The following is a 17,486-nucleotide window of genomic DNA, read 5'->3' on the forward strand; positions in this document are numbered from 1 at the left end:
AACTGCTGAAAAATATAATAAAAATTAATCAGAGACAATAATTGTATATAACTATAAATTAACTTATAAATTACGCTCCATTGGAAAAATTAGTCATAAAATAGAATCCGACGCGGATTTTTCACATGACTTTTGTATTCCATATTAATTTTTATGCGCGGTATTTCTACATAACTCGTCTCTAGAATCCCACATGGATTTTTTCAGTATAAGCCCCTTTCAAACAGATCTATTCGGGTCCCTGTTGCATACAGATTATAAAGTATATATACCGCTTAATGCGTAAATATAACGCACTTGAATACGAGCAGCAACACAGGGCAGAATACTTTTTAAAATTATTATAGTAAACGAAATTAGCAACTGAATAGGTGAAGCCAATTCAAACTACAGATGATTTGTTGGAAATGAACGGATGAAAAGAATTTTTTATTAATTGATTCAGTGCGCTTATCGAAAATATATGACATGGTATTAATGTTGGTACATGTCCATTTACAAATTCCTTTCATTATTATTAATATGTTTAATGTAAACATCGCTCTAAACCCTATATGCGACTGTGTTTATAGTACATTACGATACAAGTGCGGGAAAGTAGATTCTTGTCTCGTTTCGCTCAGGTGTAAACGCCACACAGAAGGAAAATCTCCTGATTATGTTAGATATGGTATTTGTCAAAACAACGTGTTTAATTCTATTACGTCATATTTCGCGCTACCAGAGGTTACAGTGCAGTCTATACAAGTGAGGATTATCGGACCGGTAGTCCCTGTAGTGGACTGCGACACTGTTCAGTAATCGAAGTGTACTTGCTTGAAGACGCCGCAGGTGTATTTGTTTGAAATGTTTTTAGGGCTTTTCCACACTGACAAAATATTTCTGTGATGTTGTTTCGTGATATATTTTGTATCTATCTCTCGGAACATTCATATAGTTAACTATCTACTTATATACGTATTCAGTGGTTTCAAAAGTACTGAAACTGGAAAATACGTCAGATCTATTTATAAACAATTTTTGAAATCAAATAAAATGTAATTTAATACGGTCTTCATTTATTACATATGAATTATTAATGTACTTATTTAATTCAAATATATAGAAGTGAACATACTAAAGATGGAGGTGTCTATCATTAGAAATATATACATCGGTTTATTTATATTTAAAGTAACTATATTAAACATTTTTAAAGAACAAGAGTAGAAGATGGTGGTTTCTTCAACCACTGAATATATGTGTATATAGAAGGCACATGGTGAAGATGATAAACTATATTAAGTTTTGAAAAGTAAACAATTATACGGAATAAGAATATCATAAGAAAATCCCCTTAGTGTGGAAAGGCCTTTACAATCTCATGGAAAAAGAATTGCAAATAAATTATTTATATTTATTTTGAGCAAAAAGAGTAGTGATATATTTTATATATATTTATTAAATTTTACAAACGTACATTTTATAAATTTTTAGTAAAATTTCTCTTCTGGATCATTGTCAAAATACATTGACCGTCATAGACTTTATTTCCAACGGGCCATTACATATATTAGTCCTATTCTCATAGAACATACTCCAAATTTACGGTTTATTCGTCTGTCTTGTGAGACTTGTTGTTGATTGGTTTGTTTGTCCTCCATATTGCGTTTCTGCGCACTACTTCTAGAAAATTAACTAATAGGTAAACATTTGAATTTGAACGTTCGATATAGAGTGTAACGCTAACGTTCCGCGTGCTCTTTGTTATTTAACATTTTTCGTAAAGGTTACGTTGTTTAGATTCACAATAGTTGATCTAATAAAAGTGTGCTTCAGCTAGTCAAAACCAAGTGAAAATGCCTGCCGATCAGATTCAGTACTCTGAAAAATACTGCGATGATAAATATGAGTATAGGTTAGCTTTCAGCGTTTTAAAAATTTGTCAGTTATTAAGAACGCGTTCAAACGAAAATACATAATTTATTTAACTTTGCAGACATGTCATTTTACCACCAGATCTTGGAAGACTGGTTCCAAAATCACACCTTATGACTGAAACTGAGTGGCGTAATTTAGGAGTTCAACAAAGTCCTGGTTGGGTCCATTACATGATGCATGGACCAGGTTAGAGCTTAATTATATATAATTATAGTCTTATATGAAATGTAAATACATTTGGCAAACATTTATTTTTAAAGTTTCAATTCTTTGTGAGATTCATAGAAATTTACAAATAATGTAATAATAGTACATGATATTGCCAGTCAAAGTTCTATAGTTTTAATAAATAAACCAGATTTTTAAGATTGACTTGCTTAAATTCTTTTATTTTCATAAGTATTACCATAAAATATTTCAATGTCAACTCTATTCTTTTTGTTTTTCAGAGCCCCATGTTCTTCTATTTCGTCGACCACGATCTGATTTGCCACCTCAGAACAATGTTAACCAACGATCAAATCAGCAAAATGTTTGTGTTGTTTAGAACTTATCACAGTTATTAATTTATAATTTTTTTCAATATTAATATTTTCTTTGAGTATTATAAGCATTTAGGGATCGTACACAAGTAGTTATAAATCAATACTCATAAATTTTGATACAAATATTTTTCGTATAAATTGCTTTACTTAGCTCAAAAGACTTGTATTGTCAATCAATGAGATGAATAAATAATTATATATATTTTTAATTTTTTTTATATTTTTTTCAGGGTGTAGCTCGATGATTTCATTATACAGAACAAAAGTCATGATTATCAAGCATATTTTAGAAGCACATACAATTCACGACTGTTTACCTTTCAGATAAACCTTTTTTTTTCTTAATCTAGTATAAAGCAACAATGACAGTTATTTTAATAATCATAAACAGTCAATACACAAGTTTTTAAATGTTATTGTATATTCATATTGATGTGCTTTATTATAAAGTACTGTTATTTAGTATACTCACATTATTCTTTAAAATATTAAAATAAGTTCCAATATTAGTCAGTATTTAAATAAAAACAAAATATTTCAATTTCAGACTATGGGTTGAAACTTAACTATTAAAATTAATAAAGAACTTCAATATAGTACTTTTTATAATTTTTAGAAGCTTTTAAATACAATTTTTCCATTTATTCATGAAGCTAGATTAGTTGATATGTTAGTTAAGGAATAATTGAGTACTGTCATTCTATAAAATATTGTATTAATTGAAATGACAATTGAATTACAATCCACACTTTGTACATACGCAAATACATTTTGTAACTGCTTTGACACTATCCAACAGTATTTGAGTGAATTTTCTTTTTTGTCAATTTATCTGTATCTAAAACAAATATAATAATATTTTTCTAAAAGATATTGTAGATATTGACAATGCAAAGATTATGTAAGCACTTTAAGCTTGTTGAATAAAATTTTTTTATTACATTTTAAGTTCTGTGAAAAGCTATTATGTATTAACATATTTAATAACAAAAATCTCAACTTTTCATTTTCATAACACTGCATCGCGTCTTATAAGGAACTATCTACATAGGAGATATTGGACATCTAACATCGGCCATAAGATGTTTACCATGTTGAAAAAAGATAGTTAAATCATATATTATTTTACAAATAATATTAATATAGTAGATTTATATATTTTGTGATTGTTCGTATTCTGCGTAATCACTGACACATCCAGTTAATCTTCGTACACATCCGATATCCGTTGCTCGATGTCCAATGTCTCCTTATGTAGAAAGTTCCTCGACGTTTTTAAAAGATAAAACTAATGGTATCTTTATTTTAATTTGATAGTGTTATTTGTCAGTTATTCAGATATAATAACATTGCGCCCTGTTTTATTTCTTTTTAATTAATTTTTAATATTTAGGCATTAGAAGTTATATTACAATTTTAGGCTGAATTCATTTAATAAAGTCTTGAAAACTGCTAATAACTCTTGAAAATGAATCTCTGCTCTTGAAAATGCTAATAACGCATGCGTAATACGTTTGATATTCATAGCTCATGCGCGTAAAACTATAACCTTACTTCTGAATTCACAATATTCTCATGAATCGTGATCATGAATGTACCAGTACAGTTTGTACCCAAGTAGGTTGCGATAATGTGCTTAATTGGGCTATTCTTCAATGTTTTATATTAAGGTTTTGCGTAAAATTGTGAGAGCCTGGCCTGGCAAAAAATACTTGGCTGAATATCGATTTCTCCCAGTTTTCTTTGTTACTGGAGCTGTCATTGAGTATCTGATGATAAATTGGCATCCAATGGGAGTTAACTTTTACAAAACTTACAAAAGGAATGAAGTAAACAAAATCATTGAAAAAAGAGAGAAATCGTCTCTGTTGCAAGAACATAAGATAAAAATTGTAACTCATCCTATCAAGTCATTGTAAATAAAAACAATAGAAATGCCAGCAGGTGTTTCTTGGTCAAGATATTTAACATTTGTTGTTGTATCAATGCTTACATCTTTTGCTGGAGCTCAAGTTGTACATGAATATTACAGACCATTAGACGATCTTGATGAATTAGTTGAACAAGAGCTTGAAAGAAGAAGAAAGGCAAAACAATTGAAATGAGTGATGAATGTCTGTTATGTAATATAGAGCAACTTGTGTTAATATTATCTGTTCAATTTATTTAATAAATACAATTTTTACAAAAAGCAACAAAGCTTATATTTCTTATAATCTACTTAAAACTTATGTTATTCAAGACTTGTAATAAAAAAGAGATTGTCTTAATGCTTACAACAGTTAAAGTGGTATTGTGATATTATACATAATCTTAATTTATAAAAGTATACTTTATAAAATCTAAAGAAACTGGATCTTAATTAAAAACAATGAATTTAAATTTAATATTAAAAATTAAAAATAATGTATTGCTTATGAAAAATGTAACTAGATTAATCTTCTCCAACAAAATCAGAATGTAAATTTTTTGAAATGAAACTACTTTTTATTTCTTATAATTATGACAATTTGGCCATTATCTACATAAATTGCCAAAATTCAGAAAATCTAAAAAATGACTTTCCTCCAACAATTTGTATAAACAAACTAATTCTCAAAATAAATTTTATCGATAAGTTTCCGTTCCTGGTGTGTGGCTGATCATTGTTAAAGGATTTTGTATAGCTATTTCTTTGGAAAAGTTAATAAAATGTCAAATACTCAATATACACTTTTGTAAATACATAACAAACAGAGGAAATTCGTCACAGTTTTTTTCAATCATTTGTCCAAAACATAAATGGTAAGTGCTTCAGAAAATTACCAGTAATGTATATTGGAATACGATTAATCATTTACGGGTTGTTCTGTGCAGCTGCAACAACAAAATTAAAAACTTAACGATGACTTTTAACGTCAATTGAGCCACGACATACGTGAGCTACAGCATGCAGTTAGAAAATCATCTTTGTTTTTAATTAATTTATATTAAAGATGCTTTCTCCATAACTCGCAAAATGATTATTCACAATTTAGCTGTGAACATTTATGGATGCTATTTTCGTACAAGTATAAATCCGATTATCTTTCGTTTAGATTCTCTAAAGTTATTGCGGAGCTAAATTTTTTTAGGAAAGAAGTCAATTGAGGATACTTCTCGTAAAAGTAAAGAAGGAAAAAAAGAATTAAATTGAAAGTAGTTGAAATGAAGAAGCTTTTAAAAGTATCATTTTGACAGTATAAATGAATAATCTCACGGCACGCTCTTGCGCATTCTCGGCTTTTGAAACGAATAGCTGCGTCGAAATAATCACGTCATGTTATACGTTGGAAAAATACCGACATCCGAAAAGTGAGCAGTGAGCCTTATTGAGATGTCGCTTTGTCGAGCGCGACAAGATTGAGTCAGCGGAAGAAAGCAGGTGGGCACACGCGAGCAACGCTGTCGAATGGAGCTGGACGTACGGAAAGAAAAGCAGGCGGAAACGGCGACACGGAGGAGCAGTAGACCAGCTGCAGGACATCGCGGAGGCGTCGCGCTAAGCGCAACGACGATCGCATGGCCTAGACGGCGCGATAGGCGAGCGAGGCGATCGCACCGTTGGACATCCCACACTGGACGCGCTCGCGATGTGACGCGCGGGCGGATGAATCCGTGGACTGATTGGAGCCGCGGCAAACGGGGTTACGGGGTGAGGGGGTCGGCGCAGAGAAGCAGGAAGCGCTCACTCATTGTGCTCGCGCTCACACGCTGCCGATCGGACTCGGCTGCCCTCCCTCGCTTATCTCGATTCGCCACTTGGACTCGACGGGCCATTCGACTCGTTTCAATTGCACCTCTCGGCTCGGGCCCGCGCCACCTATCCATCCCGATGCTCAGCCGCCTCCTAACCGAAAAACAAAAAAAAGCGTCCTAGTAGTACGATCCGTCAAAGTTGTCGCGCGCAAGTCGCTAATGAGTCATAAAATATGGACGTGGTCGTAGGAGCGAAGGTGGCCGCCCGCGTCGAGCCGCCACGGGGGTTTCAGGCCAATCTTTGAGCTTCCGGGTTGGCAGCCTACAATATGCATCATCATTGGCTGATTGATGCGCCGCGCTGCTCTTCCACGCGCGCGCTCGGGTTCGGATCATAGGCCGCCAGTCGAGTGCTTCGTGCGCGTCGCCTTCGTCGTTGCGCGCGCGCTCTCTCCTCTCTCCCGCCCCCCTGTAGCTATCGCAAGACAGTTTGGACTTTTCGCTATTGTCTCGCGTCGCGTCACTGCTCCAAGCTAACGGTGGCAGGTGCAGGCTACTCCATCTCTTTTCCCCGCGAACCAGTCGTGCAGCTTTGAAGCACGCGCCGAGCGATCCGCGGAGAAATAGCGAAATGCCATTGTCCAGGTGAAAGGGAAGGTGAACGCGAGTGGGCCTTTTTCCGAAGATAAGCTCGTCCAAGGCATGTCGCTGTCGCAGAGGATTTCCGGGGCCATCGCGGTACTCCGCGGAGCCCCCCCCGTCGAGTCGAGCCAGCCAGCAACGTAACCGCCGTCGACCGAGCGCTCGTCGGCTCGTCGGATTTCAGATTGTCGTTCGATTTCAGATCCCAGCTGGAGCAGATGACGTCCGAGGACGCGGTCGAAGAAGAGAAAAAGTCGCGCAGGAGACGGGAGCTGCTGAAGCGAGCGAAGGTCGTGCGAAAAGTGGTAAGCGCGACGGGGAGGAGAAACCGCTGGAAAGGCCAAGTGCTAACGATCGGTCCTATACGCAGACGTCGGTGCTCATGAAAGACAACTTGCTGCTGGTCCTCACCATTGCCGGAGTATTGAGCGGCTGCTTGTTCGGTTTCGTCGGGCGCCTCTTCAACCTGACGCCGCAGACGGTGCTTCTGATCAGCTTCCCCGGAGAGATCTTGATGCGCACTCTGAAGATGTTCATACTGCCGCTGATCGTCTCCTCTCTGATAGCAGGTAATAGAAAGAAAGCAGCCGTTGTCGCGATTGTTGTCGTTCGTTGGCGCGGCTCTTGGCAAACCGAGTGTCCCAGGCATGGCTCAGCTGGACGCCAGGAGCTCCGGCAGAATAGGCGTGCGAGCTCTGTCGTACTACATGGCGACGACCGTTCTGGCGGCGATCGTCGGCATAGCCGTGGTCCTGATCATCCAGCCGGGTGACCCGAAAATCAAAAACGCCATGCACGTTGCCCAGGCCGACAACGCCAAAGTCTCGACCCTGGACGCGATTCTCGACATCGTCAGGTAAGTCGGAGTTGGCCGTCGGTCGGCGTCGGTCGGCGTCGGTCGGCGTCGGCCTCGCTGCACCTAACGTCTGGCGGCGCCCAAAGGAACATGGTGCCGGAGAACCTGGTGCAGGCGTGCTTCCAGCAAGTGCAGACGACGTACGTGAAGAGGAAGGTCGTGCTGATGAGCGAGAGCCCCAGCCAGAATGCCTACACGCTGGAGCAGAGCCTGGTCTACAAGGACGGCACCAACGTCATGGGCATGATAGTGTTTTGCATAAGCTTCGGCTTGATCGCCGGCCAGGTGGGGCCCAAAGGTAAGCTGATGGTGAGCTTCTTCGTGGAACTGAACGAGATCATCATGAAGCTCGTGAGCCTCGTGATCGTGTGGTAAGTGGAGCGCGGAGCCGCGAGCGGATCCGGATAATCAGTCTGCACGCGCCCAGGTACTCTCCCTTCGGCATAATGTGCCTGATAGCCGGCAAGATCATGTCGATCGACAACTTGACGGCCACTGCGCAGATGCTCGGGCTCTACATGATAACGGTCATCTTGGGCTTGCTCATACACGGAGTGGTCACCTTGCCGCTCATATTCTGGCTGCTGACGCGCCAAAACCCGGCCATATTTTTCAAAAACATCATGCAGGCTTGGCTCACGGCCATGGGCACGGCTTCGAGGTATGCTCTCTCTCTCTCTCTCTCTCTCTCTCTCTCTCTCCCGTACTCCCTTGCTTTCGTCGCGCGCTCACTCCGTCCTGTGCCCTCGCTGGCAATCGCCAGTGCAGTCGCTCTGCCGGTGACCTTCCGCTGCCTCGAAGAAAATAACAAGGTCGACCCGCGAGTCACGAGATTCGTGGTGTCCGTCGGCGCCACGGTCAACATGGACGGCACGGCTCTGTACGAGGCAGTCGCCGCGATCTTCATCGCCCAAATGAACGGCATCAGCTTAGGACTCGGCGAGGTCATAACGGTCAGGTCAGTTTGCGTTGCTACTGCTCGCTTGGCGCGCTTCTCGAATCTCGTTCTTTGCGTAGCTTAACGGCAACGCTAGCAAGCATAGGCGCGGCAAGCATTCCAAGTGCTGCGCTCATCACGATGCTCCTAGTTCTCACTGCTCTGGGCCTGCCTACCAGCGACGTATCATTGCTGTTCGCCGTCGACTGGTTCCTGTGAGTATGCCATTCTTCCTCGCGAATGCGGCTTTTCTACAGAGATATCCACTCGTGTCCCAGAGATCGGATCAGAACCTCGATCAACGTACTTGGCGATGGCTTTGGCGCTGGTATCGTTTACCACCTGAGCAAAGACGAATTAGATCGGATGGATGAACTTAAGAAAGCGGAAGGCTTAGAAGCAGTTATAGTACTTGAGCCGAACGGCCTCAAAGATCTTTCCAAGGATGAAAACGCCCAGCTTGCCACGAAATCAGTCTCCGACACCAACGTATAATTCACCGAGATCAATTAATATTACTCAACGATCGTGACGAACAATTACAATATCTCAATAATCCTCGTCGTTTTAAGATTCATTCTGCCAGAGCAAATTAATAAAAATAAGAAATAGCGTCAGCCACAATCAGTTCACCTTCGGTGTAATACTTAGATAATTTCTTCACGTTTATTATCATCGGCATCAAATTATATTTACATGGCATAACTTATTTTTATATTTTTCAAATGCCAATCTATTCGACAATATGGCTTGTAGATTATTTTACTATAGTAATAATAAACATTACATATCATATACATTCATTTTCACATTAAGTTCTTACCTCACGACTATACTATGGCGTGGATTAATTCGTAGTTTCATTCGTTTCATCGTTGATTTCAGCAATAGCCAGCTCTATACGTAAGTATCATAGGCATCAGTGGGCCCATTCTCGCCTAAGACGAACACCTTCTGACCCATCAATTTTCTTGAAACTTGGTCAGTCGATTGTTTTCATCGATAATTATTTAAAAAATCGGATGATATCGTGTTGGGAATTCGTATTTTGATGAGCGATAAAGTTTTTAATACCAATTTTTTTTTTCACATACGCATAATGCCATGTGCTATTTTAAGATATTTATTTCAAAAAATTGTTTCCTTTTTTTACAAAGCTTTTAACATTTTATTTATAAAAAATGTATTATTTTCGATGGAGTCATCACATTTTGATTTCAAAAACTTTTTTTCCGTCGTATGTCTTGCCACGGTAATTACGGGCTAGTATTAAATAATAACAATGAGGCGCTGCGCACCGACGGACCACTCGGCACGCTGCAGTGCTGCAGGCGCGTACTTCGTACCAACATTCGATTTCCGTATTTGTTTAGCTTATTATTTTACAATTTTTCTATTATTTTCTAATAACAATTTCGTATGACAGCGGAGAAGACGACGCGTTTAATTTGGCTGTTTCGGTCTGCACTCTCGTGCAATATGAAACTAGGACCAGAGTAGATTTGCCGTTATATTAGCAAGGCTTATCGAAGTCTATCTAATCCTAAGGCTAATATTGATCCACTCGGACACTTGCACGGCCAATATATCACGAATTTATAAAATATATGGGTTTGCTTGTCAGTTTATCAGCTAAAGAACAGAAAAGAGGAAAGATAAAATATTGATAAAAATCTTACTTCTATTAACACATCTGTGACTGGATCTTCTACAATAAAGACTTGCACGGATCTTAAAAAATATCAAAAATGTAGAGAAGCCCCTTTGAAATTACAATGATGAAATGTGGCGTGCATTGCTAGGTGACATTGGAATGCCACTCCTAGGGGTTGGGTAGGCGAATCTTTTATCGATTTAGGATCGACATTGCTACTTTGGTCCTCCGAAGCGGTGATAGGGTCGATTCGTAATTATTGGCCGGTGGCGCGATCGGTATCAAGATGTTATTCAATTATTTTCTCGACAGATGGCTCAATGTATACTGTTCTATGGATTTGTCACATATTTGACCAATTAACAATGTACGAAGCTTTACGCAATTATACAATTTTACACAATATCATAATTTAACCATACAACGAGTTAATAATTGAATAAACCAAATTAAGATATCATATTTTTAATTTGTACCAATTAAATAAACTATTTATGAAATAAGATGTTAATATCATTAAAACTAACACACAGAAATAGAAAAATATAATTTTATAAAGTTCAACAAAAAGTTCATTAGTAAATATCATTATAATGTGTGATTGTACCACCGTTATTACTTATTACTTATAAATATACATAGTAATTATATAATTAATTAATTAATTAATTAAGTAATTATAAATATACATATAATTATAGAGATACATAGTAACTCAGAAACAGTTCAATTTCTATAAATATTATAATTTTTATTAGAAAATATTTAATTTTATCAAAAGTGCTTTATAAGCTTTCCATAACTCTCTTTTTCATGCTGGAAATCCTGATCATATACACTCACGTTATCTAAAAATATAAATATACTGGTTTAGTCATTGGCATTAGAGACTTAATATTTGTATTTCTATAAAAGAAAATATGTTCACCACATTTAGTAAAAAAAAATTGATGTGAAGGGGTCTATTAGATGAAATTAATGAAAGTCAACAATTAATGTTTCGCTGATCGTTTCAGCTTCCTCAAAAAATCTGTTTACATAATAGTAAGAGTTAAAATTTGAGGTACATATAAAATATCATAATAATGATGCGATTAATTTTTATTCAAGACGTATCTGCTGCTTTTCATTGACAGAAATATAAGCATCACTTGATAGTTACTATATTTTTTTATAGAAATAATATTACACAAAAAATACGAATTGAATTGAACGATTTATTTCTTACACATGACTGATACAATGTCTTAATCTAAATTATCACTTATTCCTCATCTATAAATTTTCAGCTGCTTATTGTTAAGCAACTTTTATCCAAAACGATTCTGTTGGCTTAATTTTGACAATTTTGTAAATTATTCCAAAAATTAGTAGGTTCATTATCCAGAAAATTATTATCATTCATTTTTGTTCATTTGTTTACTAACTAAGAACGTTTTTGTCATTTGTGTACAAAACAACAAAAGGTAAATTCAAATGCTTCTTGAAAAGAAGTCCATCCCCACAAATACATGTCTAACAATCATGACACATGAGTGTGGCATATCGACTATCATTAGAGAGCCACCGCCATTTAGATTAATATACAAATACAATTAATACACTTGATGGCCGTACGGATAAAGGGCAAAAGTTGAAGTCTCAATGTCACCGCAATAAACAGAATACAACAGAGCAATAATTATTATACCTAGCTATATGTACATACTATTACTTAGAAGTATGGAAACTATCCCTAGACACAGTTTGAGGTTAGACAGTTTGTTAATTAAGTATCGGATGTATCAAAAATATTGCACTTCATGCCAGTCAGAAAGCTCTATTGCACATAACATTATAAAATTACAACAATGAAGAGAATTGTAAATCGATATTTTATATGAAATACTGTAATTGATTTCGGTGTATTCGATACCCTTAATTTATATAAACAAATTTTAAAACTTAATTTATAAATGGAAATAGCTCTCCAGATGGTCACGGATGAACATTTTAAAAAACAGTGCACATATCAAATTTGTTTATATAAAGATATATTACGAAAAGCCTGACATTATATACCAATATGTCAAAAAGTAAAAACAATTAAATTGTCAGGCGTAACTAATTTGGTACTAGTCCAAAATATATAAGAAGTATCATCAACAATCGTGTTGTGAGTTAACGAGAAGCAGGATTCCACTTGTCGTTGGCGTACATGGGCGAGATAGGAGACAAGAGCAAACATTTATACTTCATGATTGTAAAGCCATGCAAGTCACAAATTATTTACAGTGGGCTCGTTGATTTGAACGAAGAGAAGTTAGCCAAAAAACGATGTTCAGGTGAAAATAGGGAAATGCAAGCATAGTGATCTAAACAAAAATTTTTTCGAAACGATTCAACTGTTGCTACATCGAATTATGGCCTTGAGTGCTATAATAATATTACAGTTACAAGCAATGTAATATACTTAACCCTTTTTATATGAATTACATTCTTCAAACTAAATAACAATAATAATAATAATAATAATAATAATAATAATAATAATAATAATAATAATAATAAAATCGTAAATATTAATTTAAATCAAGATAATATTTTTCCATTTTTTAGAATGGATGACGTTTTCGTGTACTATGATTATTTTCAATTGATGCCTCACATGTCAGCTTGTTTATTTGAAGACTTTACTATATCGAAAAAAATGGATTAATTAATTCGTACACATTTGCTGTATAATGTGTCTTAATTTTGTGTGTGAGTGTACAAAGTAAGATTCTTTTCTATAAATCAACTCGAAAAATTTTTAACAAAGGATGTGTTATAATATTTAAAACAATTATGATTTTATTTCATTTAAATTTGTTTTTTTGTAAAAATTACATTTGTAAAGTTTGATATAGCTAGTTAGAACTTATAGTCGGGGTTTTTAAAAACGAATAAAACATTACGTTCTAATGATTATACCAACAATTCAAAGAGTAAAAAGACAGTATTAAAAAAAACTCATGAAATAAGTTGATGTATATAATTTGAAGATTTTAGTTCAGATTTTATGTTGTAAAAGTTGTTTGAAAGGCTTGAGAGCAAAAGATAAGACATTTTAATAAGTAGTTACAGATCTATCTCAAATAAACTATTTTCGGGTTTATGCATACGTTGTAATCGAATAATTACGTGAAATAAATAGATTTTAGTCTGCATTACTTTGTCACTGTTTTATTACGTGAAAAAATTCCATGCATCAATCAAGTGAGAGATATTGATGGCTGGTTTGATCACCCGCGTACAACAAAAGCAGGTCAGGTTCAATTGGAAATCTATTCAAACGGATTAAAAATTAAAAAATGTTATCTAGTATAACGTGCAAGGTAATACCTTGACAACTATTTTACAAAGATATCTATGCTTCAAGGCATCGTCGTGAACTTGAAAACTACCACTTCGTTATTAAATGTATTTTTAAATAGTATTTTTAAAAAAACGTACTCAGTTTGAGCGACAATATTGATCGAACGATCGCGATGAATACGAGTTGCAAGTTGTTTAAAACAAGTGAAAAATGTTGATCGAAGTAACAAGCCTCGTGAAAAATGAAAAGTTAGCCGAGGAAAAACATGAAATAGACTTGATTAATATGCACGAGCAATTAATCGCTTTCACGCAGGACAGGTACTCGAAGTTGAATCGTTGTGCCAAGGATTTTCCGCGTTCGATCGGCGAAGCGATGACCTAGGAACCCGTCGACCGTCGCCGGGGAATCGCTCGGCGGCCGTCGCAGCTTGGCCGATAGCGCGGCGCGATGGTCGCGAGTGAGTGCCCGCGCTATCTCGGCGAAGGACGAGCCAGAGCTGGCCAGCCGCTACAAAAGCCCCGGCGGCGGGCTCGTGGCGGCAGTCGAGAGATGAGGTCCACGCTAGCGAGCCTGTTCTGTCTGAGTGTCCTGGCCGGTGAGTTGTCCGTCCGTCCGTCCGTCCGCGGCGCCGTCGCACCGAGCTCTAGCGCTAAAGCTCCCGCCCCCAGGCGTTCGAGCGGACGCGCCGCGCATCGTCGGCGGCAGGAGCGCCGACATCTCCGAGTTCCCGTACCTGGTGTCGCTGCGGCTGCGCGGTCGGCACTTCTGCGGCGGCTCCATCATCGACGAGAGCCACGTGCTCACCGCGGCCCACTGCATCAAGGGGATCGTCGCGCCGCCCTACGCCGACCTGCTGGTGGTCGCGGGCAGCAGCCTGTCGGCGGGCAGCGCCGGGCGCCACCACCGCGTGCGGCGCGTCCGCGTGCACGAGGGCTACCTCGGCACCGAGGCCTCCTCCTACAAGCACGACCTGGCCGTGATCACGGTGAGCGCCTTCGAGACGAAGCGGCCGCGCCGCCTCTGACCGGCTCCCGACTGTCGCAGCGCAGCTCGCCAAGCGGATCGCGCCCGGCGCCAACGCCAGCGAGATCGCGCTGCCGAGCAGGGATGTGCGGGAGGGCGAGCGCGCGACCGTCAGCGGCTGGGGCGTCAGGCGCTACCCGTCCAGCGCCGTCTCGCCGCGGCTCCAGAGCGCCCACATGAGGATCGTGCCGCGGCGCCAGTGCACGGGTCGCGTGCCCGCGCGACTCTACGCCGGCCACGTGTGCGCCTTCCTGCGGAGAGGCGTCGGCGCCTGCTCCGTGAGTGCTCGCTGTGCCTCTCGCGGCGCCCGCGCTCACCTGGCCTTGCTTCTGCTCGCAGGGGGACAGCGGCGGCCCGCTCGTCGTCGACGGCCAGCTCGTCGGCATCGCCTCCTGGGTCGTCCCCTGCGCCGAGGGCTACCCCGACGTCTACACCAAGGTCTACGCCTACGAGGACTGGATCCGCGGAGTCGTGGCGAGCTCCCGCTAGTCGCCCCCCTTGTGCGAATAAAGCTACGCCTCCATGCGCTACCGAGTCGTCTTCTCTTCGCACTCCCGCAGCCCTCTCTGCTCCCTCGCTTGCGAGCTTCGCGGCTATCTACGTCCACCGGTGCTCTTTTACCTTATTGTCCAAGCGAACGCAGCTCCCGCTCGACCTCAGCCCTCTTCCAACTCTTTCGAGCTTTTTTTTTCAAAATGGCTCGCCAGTTTTCACGAGCACGCACAGACCGTCGAGGGCGTAGTGCCAGTTGACCAGCACCAGATCCACATCCTTCGGCTGCTTGGTCGCGTCCTAGTACTTGTTCTGGTCGCCAATGTCACGACTGTACTGTGCAGTGGCTGCGCCAGGTAGAGAAGGGAATTGGTTAGCCTTTGCCAGAAGCTTATCGGTTGGAACAAATCCGATCAGACGCTGGGATTAACGCTCGTGCTCATCGGATTTTCCCGTAGCTCGTTGTACCCATCGGTCAATCTGCTGATCATTACTCCACCATCGGGTTTTCAAGATTTCATCTCCAGGCAAAGAAGCTATAGATGCGACAGTAACAGTATTAATTACCATCATGCAGCTCTCAAATTATTTTGATAATGACGAGACCGTACGACTCATTTGCTTTCAAGTTTTGGAACAGGTTTTGGAATACAGGTACGTTAAGTTGAGCAACTCGCAAATCGAAAACTTGCCTCATTGTTTCCACGTTGACGTCTTGAATGGTTTGAAAAACTCGTATGATATATTGTTAACTGTTTAGGGTAGTGTGCCGTCGAGCCTGAAATTATTCTAATTTGGGATGGATTTATTTTAAGGAAAACAGCTGGTAAAGCAAATATATCTAAAATACGCAGAGCTATAATGTTCGGCGTAGCAAAGACGAGTAAAATAACTGTTATTTTGATAATTAGCATCATACTGATTTTATTCACTTAATTTTTAGCTGAAATGAAAGTATGTGTATTTTATTATTGATCGCTGAGTTACCATTAAAAATAGCCGATAATACGATTAAAACTTATGCTTGTAACGGCGATGAAAATGCATACATTGTAGTTCTTGCGAATATTTAATGTTTGCTGCCAGATGACATTGACATGAACAATAAAACTAGTCTAATCTAAGCAATGATTCGTAGCTCAAGTATCGAATAATAAAGATCCCGATAATAAAGCGAAAACCTAATATCGATACTTCGCATTGTAACGGCTTTGTAATTACGGCTTTGCCGATTCGTCCAGTTTGACTCTCACCATTGTCCGTTCACTACTTCAGACTGAGAATGCGTATGCGTGTAGTCTCATGCCGATTTTCTCTGTTTGAGGTGCGGTGAACGAGATGATTGGTGGAGTCGGGAGCGGTCGACAATTGCGAATGAGGAGGAGAAACGGCGAACGCAAGATCGAGGGAGGCGAGAAGAGAGTTGACGTGAGAAAGAAAGAGGGGAGAGTCGGTGCTGGACCGTCGGATTGGGCGCGTCACAGATTTACCGACGGGCGGGGAGTTGTTTTTGGGTGAGGCACCGCCGGCCTTAAGTTAGTAAGGATACGAGGTTAGTAAGGTGCGAGGGCGTGTTGCTGGCTGGGTTACGTCCGGTCAGTATTGCATGTCGGCATCGGAGCGTCTGAAAATGCGAGCAGACTACCGGTAATCCTATTAATGCGTTTGACCGGATTAGCATCATCGCCGACGTCCGAATTCCGTTTTAGATTTTGTGTAAACGCTTTTCTTTTCTTTCGGTATTTGTAACAAAAGTAAGTATTATTTAACTGAGTGTCGCCGTATTTCACCTATCACCAATCCTCATTCCAACATTAGTTTCGCGCACGATTAATCTACACGTCCGGTATATTATTCCGTCGTCGGAGCATTCGCACCTCCCGAATCCATCCTTTTTTAAATAATCTATGCGGGTGGCCGTCTCTTCACATTGTCGGTCGTATTTCTCCGTTTCAGTATTTGTAAAACATTTTAAATAGAAAATTGCTTCTGCAACCCGCTATATACAAAAATGAAACACCTCCGAACGAAAAATCGAATGTTGAAGCTTTCGTCATGCTCGAACTGTGGAGGCAATCGTTATCGGACTACTTGCCGGTTGTTAACTGTCGCATTCATAAGAAGATTGGTAATATTGTTAAAAACCGTTTCTTTCAAAAAACACCATTCGCATAGATCAGATTGAAAGCTCAAAGATATCAGTGCAAGAAGTCCATCAGTTCGCTATTTGAACGAAGTTGAAGATATTGCTGCTATAAAATCATTTTAAAAAAATATTAATGTAATAAGCAATTGAGATTGCGGAAGACGTTGCGAGCAGCCTTTAGAATAACATCGACAAATTCTTTTTGTTTATCACT

At 39.5% G+C, this 17,486-nt stretch overlaps 3 protein-coding genes across 4 annotated transcripts; all 3 read left to right on the plus strand.

Moving 5' to 3' along the window:
- The first annotated feature begins 1,659 nt into the window (after nt 1–1,659).
- Nucleotides 1,660–4,107, plus strand: LOC131675126 (cyclin-dependent kinases regulatory subunit-like). Its single transcript, XM_058953980.1, has 4 exons — nt 1,660–1,897; nt 1,979–2,106; nt 2,370–2,452; nt 2,696–4,107. Exons 1-4 carry the CDS (start codon nt 1,839–1,841, stop codon nt 2,708–2,710), a joined length of 285 nt encoding a protein of 94 aa, XP_058809963.1. The 5' UTR covers nt 1,660–1,838; the 3' UTR covers nt 2,711–4,107.
- Nucleotides 4,108–6,586: 2,479 nt separating this feature from the next.
- On the plus strand, nt 6,587–9,374 carry LOC131675089 (excitatory amino acid transporter-like). Its single transcript, XM_058953938.1, has 9 exons — nt 6,587–6,964; nt 7,027–7,129; nt 7,195–7,393; nt 7,470–7,680; nt 7,767–8,051; nt 8,108–8,341; nt 8,444–8,638; nt 8,698–8,832; nt 8,896–9,374. The coding sequence occupies exons 1-9, from the start codon at nt 6,885–6,887 to the stop codon at nt 9,110–9,112; spliced, it is 1,659 nt and encodes a 552-aa protein (XP_058809921.1). The 5' UTR covers nt 6,587–6,884; the 3' UTR covers nt 9,113–9,374.
- A 3,886-nt stretch (nt 9,375–13,260) lies between these two features.
- On the plus strand, nt 13,261–15,525 carry LOC131675097 (chymotrypsin-1-like). Of its 2 annotated transcripts, XM_058953951.1 has the most exons (4): nt 13,261–14,206; nt 14,280–14,596; nt 14,661–14,912; nt 14,974–15,250. In XM_058953951.1, exons 1-4 carry the CDS (start codon nt 14,059–14,061, stop codon nt 15,121–15,123), a joined length of 867 nt encoding a protein of 288 aa, XP_058809934.1. In that variant the 5' UTR covers nt 13,261–14,058; the 3' UTR covers nt 15,124–15,250. The 2 variants fall into 2 exon arrangements, with proteins under 2 accessions (XP_058809934.1, XP_058809928.1); XM_058953945.1 differs by having other exon boundaries at nt 14,661–15,525.
- The last annotated feature ends 1,961 nt before the right edge of the window (nt 15,526–17,486 follow it).

The sequence above is a fragment of the Phymastichus coffea genome, unplaced genomic scaffold, assembly GCF_024137745.1.
Source record: "Phymastichus coffea isolate CEN01 unplaced genomic scaffold, Cenicafe_Pcof_1.1 PCOF00001, whole genome shotgun sequence".
In the NCBI taxonomy this organism is placed as follows: Eukaryota; Metazoa; Arthropoda; class Insecta; order Hymenoptera; family Eulophidae; genus Phymastichus; species Phymastichus coffea.

Coding starts and splice junctions, on each gene's coding strand:
- LOC131675089 (XM_058953938.1), top strand. CDS start 6,885: ATGTCGCTGTCGCAGAGGATTTCCGGGGCCATCGCGGTACTCCGCGGA. Junction 7,130..7,194: donor CGAAGGTCGTGCGAAAAGTG/GTAAGCGCGACG, acceptor TCCTATACGCAG/ACGTCGGTGCTCATGAAAGA. Junction 8,639..8,697: donor GGCGAGGTCATAACGGTCAG/GTCAGTTTGCGT, acceptor TTCTTTGCGTAG/CTTAACGGCAACGCTAGCAA.
- LOC131675097 (XM_058953945.1), top strand. CDS start 14,059: ATGGTCGCGAGTGAGTGCCCGCGCTATCTCGGCGAAGGACGAGCCAGA. Junction 14,207..14,279: donor CTGTCTGAGTGTCCTGGCCG/GTGAGTTGTCCG, acceptor TCCCGCCCCCAG/GCGTTCGAGCGGACGCGCCG. Junction 14,597..14,660: donor ACGACCTGGCCGTGATCACG/GTGAGCGCCTTC, acceptor GTCGCAGCGCAG/CTCGCCAAGCGGATCGCGCC.
- LOC131675126 (XM_058953980.1), top strand. CDS start 1,839: ATGCCTGCCGATCAGATTCAGTACTCTGAAAAATACTGCGATGATAAA. Junction 1,898..1,978: donor GATGATAAATATGAGTATAG/GTTAGCTTTCAG, acceptor TTAACTTTGCAG/ACATGTCATTTTACCACCAG. Junction 2,107..2,369: donor TTACATGATGCATGGACCAG/GTTAGAGCTTAA, acceptor TTTGTTTTTCAG/AGCCCCATGTTCTTCTATTT.